This window comes from Diplotaxodon limnothrissa, linkage group LG5 (genome assembly GCF_057381915.1).
Source record: "Diplotaxodon limnothrissa isolate DT_005_m linkage group LG5, D_limnothrissa_male_GT1.1, whole genome shotgun sequence".
In the NCBI taxonomy this organism is placed as follows: Eukaryota; Metazoa; Chordata; class Actinopteri; order Cichliformes; family Cichlidae; genus Diplotaxodon; species Diplotaxodon limnothrissa.
In genome coordinates this window covers 6,981,350-6,985,992 of record NC_140600.1, presented here as the reverse complement: position 1 = coordinate 6,985,992, position 4,643 = coordinate 6,981,350, and the positions used below count along the sequence as shown (strand labels likewise).

The 4,643-nt window shown below is 39.6% G+C and overlaps 1 protein-coding gene across 1 annotated transcript; it reads left to right on the top strand.

Annotated features, from left to right (window-relative positions):
* Window positions 1–489: 489 nt before the first annotated feature.
* On the top strand, window positions 490–3,627 carry LOC146631507 (histone-lysine N-methyltransferase set-1-like). The gene is made up of 4 exons (XM_085353719.1): window positions 490–1,620; window positions 1,704–1,866; window positions 1,985–2,177; window positions 3,499–3,627. Exons 1-4 carry the CDS (start codon window positions 1,518–1,520, stop codon window positions 3,625–3,627), a joined length of 588 nt encoding a protein of 195 aa, XP_085209845.1. The 5' UTR covers window positions 490–1,517.
* Window positions 3,628–4,643: the final 1,016 nt, after the last annotated feature.

Sequence of the window (4,643 nt, the reverse complement as noted above, 5' to 3'; positions counted from 1 at the left end):
CTATGTTACATTTCCTGTTTTACTTTGAAGGTCTGTGTCCTACGTGAATGTATTGAGTTTCGCTTCCCTTGGGTGTCGTTATGTCCGATTTCTCCCAGCTGTGCTCTCCTTCTGTGTCTCATTCCCCTCGTTATTTCCCAGTGTATTTAAGCCCTGTGTTTCTGTGTCAGTGTTGTGATTGCCCTCATGCTATGTGTTTCTCCTTGTGTGTGTGTGTGTGTGTGTGTGTGTGTGTGTGTGTGTGTGTGTGTGTGTGTGTGTGTGTGTGTGTGTGTGTGTGTGTGTGTGTGTGTGTGTGTGTGTGTGTGTGTGTGTGTGGTATGGATTGACATTTGACCTGCGCTGTACCTGGGCTCCGGGGACATTTCGACTTTTTGCTGTGTATTCATGTGTCCCCCTAAAACATGACTTGTAAATGCATTTTTAAGTGTCTAAATAATAATTTTTTCTACTTCTTATGAGGTCATTATTTATCTTTTGACCTGTATTTGCTTAAACTGTAGTGTAAATTCATTTATTAAACTATAATTAAAAGATTTTCTGATTTTCTTAAAAGTCCACCTATACCCCTCACCTGATTTTTGTGTATTCCAGTGTATTGCACAGCGACGTTTCGAGTTAGAGTGGATGTGTGTAGGTACTGCAATTTAATACACATTTTCAATACACACGGCCGGAAGTCATTGTGATTGGTAGGCTATATATATAGGCGGTACCTACAGGAAACGGCGCCACAACTTTCGCGCGCGTGCCCTTTAACAAGTGTATGTCGACGGCAATACGAAGACGGATTAAAAACACAAAGGTAAGCCTTTTTTAATGTAAAATGCACCATGACTTTAATACTATATGAAATTATAGGTGCACAGGCCTATATTAAACTGGTTTAATTTATGCTTTATGGACTGTTAGTGAGTCTTTGAAGAAGTAAAACGGCCCCAGCGTTTGTCATTGAGTAAATAAAATAGGGCTGACGACTAACCGCGTCAACGCGATAAAGCGGGCTAACCCGTGTTAGGATTTACTCGGTGTTAAAGCATTATTGTGGCTTAAACGTGTTAATGCCGACATCGCGACTAACGCGATTAACAATTAAACCAGCGCAGTCTGAGTCAAAATCCCTGATGTCGCTGTTAGCTAATTTCGGGCAGTTTGTCCAATGTCTGTCCATTCTGCTGACAGCCCTAAAATAAAAGCAAGGGTATAAGTGTATTTAGTCGTGTATTTATTTATATGCCTGAAGAAAAAACTTCTTACAGTTTTGATGCCTAAGCTTTCTCAGTACTTGTATCACTCTCTGCAGTCGCCATTACAGAAATGTCACATGTCGCCATTTTGAGTACTAGGCCTTTAACATTTTAAAAGAAGGCATAAATTAGCACTATGAATAAGTCAGCTGTGTTTATGCTGTAAACTACACTACTGCTAGTTCTGCTACTACTGATGATGATGACAATGATGACGATAATCGTAATACTTTATATGCTTTGGTAATACAGCCAATCGTACAGGAGAACATGCGAAGGAGACGCATTCCTCCACGGGAGGATGCAGTCTGTCATGTTTCTGCTGGAAGGGACAAACTGGGACTTGATATCCACTACATAAATGCCTTCAAAGGTAAGTTGGTCTTTAGTTTGGATTAGATTTGGAGTTTTTCACTTTGTCTTTTGTCACTCACTTGGTATGCCTCTGCAATTCAGGTCGGGGCATTTTCACGACTGTTCCATTCCAAAAAGGAGACTTTCTTTTGGAATACAGAGGTAAACTCATAACAAAAGAAGAATGTGAGCGGAGACACAGAGTTTATCATGACAGCCTGAAGGTGTTCATGTTTGAATTCAAGTTTGATGGAAAACTCTGGTGGTGCGTATTATATCAGTGTAGTTTGATTAAGATTAAATGACACATTGCTTTTGATTTATGAAAAAAAAAGCTTCCTAACTAACTAGTTAAGCTAATACTTTTTTGCCTAACCCCACAGTGTGGATGCATCTCAAGAAGATGGGTCATTAGGCAGACTTGTCAACGACAACCACATCAGTCCAAGTGCTAAGATGAAAATATTAAATATCAATGGAAAGCCCCATCTATGCTTATTTGCAAGCAGAGACATAAGTCCAGGCGAAGAAATAGACTATAATTATGGTGACTCGGATTGGCTCTGGAGATGCAAGGTATTTCTACAATTGTACTTTTTGGAACTGATAAATTGCATACCCTAAGCCATTTTTACATTTGTACCTACTCAAATTGGCTTAACGTGACTTAGGGCATCTAGTTTTTCACTGAAATTGAGTATCACCTACTGTGCCTGGGGTAACTATAGCAATGCAGCCGAGCATCCAGTGATATAAATGCCACAGCAAGCATGGACGTCAAGGTGACAAAATGCCTGCTGCTCAGTCTATACTTTAGTGTTCAATTCAGGGATCACGCTGTTAATTTTGGTCGCTATTTCAAACATTTCAGAGTTTCAAAAATGATGGCTTGGATTTTCACGAAGGAGGCGCACTCATAACTTATCGAGTGACACCATTGACCAGCCACCTGGTGGCATTCAGTCTATGTCAAATTTTCTGATCACTTTGGATCACTTGGAACCTTGGTGCAGTAGTTACTGAAAAACTACATGGTACTATAACCTACTGGAAAAACAGGGGTAGGTACTAATGGAAAACAGGCAATTGTGATGGCTGCCACATCAAAGCCCTCTAAAAGCACTAAAAAAATATCAGCAGGTATGCAGAAATAAAAAATGGCTTTCGGTTTCTAAATTTTAACAGTGATTGATGTTTAATGTGATTCTACACAGCAAAATCTCCAGTGTTAAATTAACACTGGAGAGTGTCTATAAGGGTCCACACCTCTGAGTGTTAAATACAACACTGTTGAGTGTTAAATTAACACTTTTGACAGTGTTATATGTTTAAAAGTAACCTAGTCAGTTTTGAAGATTAACAATGGCTAACACTGAGCAGTGCTGATTTTCTAACACTGGAAAATAACTCAAAATGTTAGAAATATTCCAGTGTTAGAAAATCAGCACTGCTCAGTGTTAGTCTTTGTTAATCTTCAAAACTGACTAGGTTACTTTTAAACATATAACACTGTCAAAAGTGTTAATTCAACACTCAACAGTGTTGTGTGGACCCATATAGACACTCTCTAGTGTTAATTTAACACTGGAGATTTTGCTGTGTAGCCTCTTTAGTTAGATTCATTTTAAATTTTGTCCCTTGAAGATAAATGGGCCCTAGTGACAGTTCGTTGCTGCTACAGGTGATTGTTTTACTCCTTTAGCAATGGCTTAAAAAATAAAGAAATCACACTGACTATTTGTCTCTTAATCATAGGGCCTTAAATTCTCTATACATGACAGTGAATATTTTAAAGACAATAGCTTGAAACTTATCTTTCTCATACAGTTTATTTAATGTTTCAAAAGCCTCTTCAAAAATGCACTGTATATTCATTTTCTATCTGTTACACACGAAGACGGAGACCAGCCAGATTCAGAAGACTGTGAGCTGCCTAAAGCCGCAACCAAACAGCTTTCCAAACAATGATCTGGACCTGAAACATCCAGAGCCTGAAAGGGTAAATATAATCCAGTGTACCACTTAATGAACTAATAATTTAATCTATCATCATTCTTTATGGATGCTGTGTGTGTGTGTGTTTGGCAGTCACCTGGGTGTGATGTGATTTACATGGACCGTGGCTTGTAGGTCCTTTTCATTGTTTCAAAGTGCAAGTCTGGATAACATCTGAGTGTGTGTGTGTGTGTGTGTGTGTTAACCACCCAAATGTGACTTAGGAGGACCACACTGTTATTGGGAGACTCCGTCAAAGTTTGCTTCATGGTGACATCACTCTGGTTTTAGGAGGGGTCTTCTCGTATTTCTTGACAGTTTGACCTACAGCATGCAGAGCTGACTGCATGTGCTTTGTTTCTATGTTGAAATTTTTTGAAACTCAGGCTTGAACATTAAGATAGATAGTACTATACAACTTCTTAACTTGTTTTAGGCACTTTTTACTGCTTTAGTGCATGGGCTCTCTCTGGCTGTGTACTCTGGCTTCTTCCCACAGTCCAAAGATGTAGCTTATGGGGTTAGGTTAACTGGTGATTCAAAACTGCCCTTTGGTGTGAATGCAAATGCTTGTCCTTCCATGTTAGACTGGTGATCTGTCCAGGTTGTACTGCCCTATGGTAGCTGGTATAGGCCCCAAAACTGCTACCCCACAATCCTGATAAGGATAAGTGGAAGAGGATGGATGATTGCAAAGGAATCAGTTGTTAACTATTGTAGCCAGTATTTTTTTCAGAAGAAAACATTTCTTGAGTGGAAAGGCCCCCCCCCCACACACACATGCAAATTAAAAACAGAAGCACAGGCCTGCCCAGTACAGTTGCAAGAAGAGCACTTGGTCTAATCTTTGTGCCATCTTTTCTTTGTTGCAGGATCTTGATGAAGAAATGCCTCAGCAAGGCTCAGAAGCCATGCATTCTTCTTCAGTGCAAGATTTTGAAGAGGTAACATTGACCTAGGACAGATTTTAATGAATGTTTCTCATGCACGATGTGTACCTTACGCTATTTGCCGATAGTGAAATGGTCTATTCATCCTCTTGAGTGA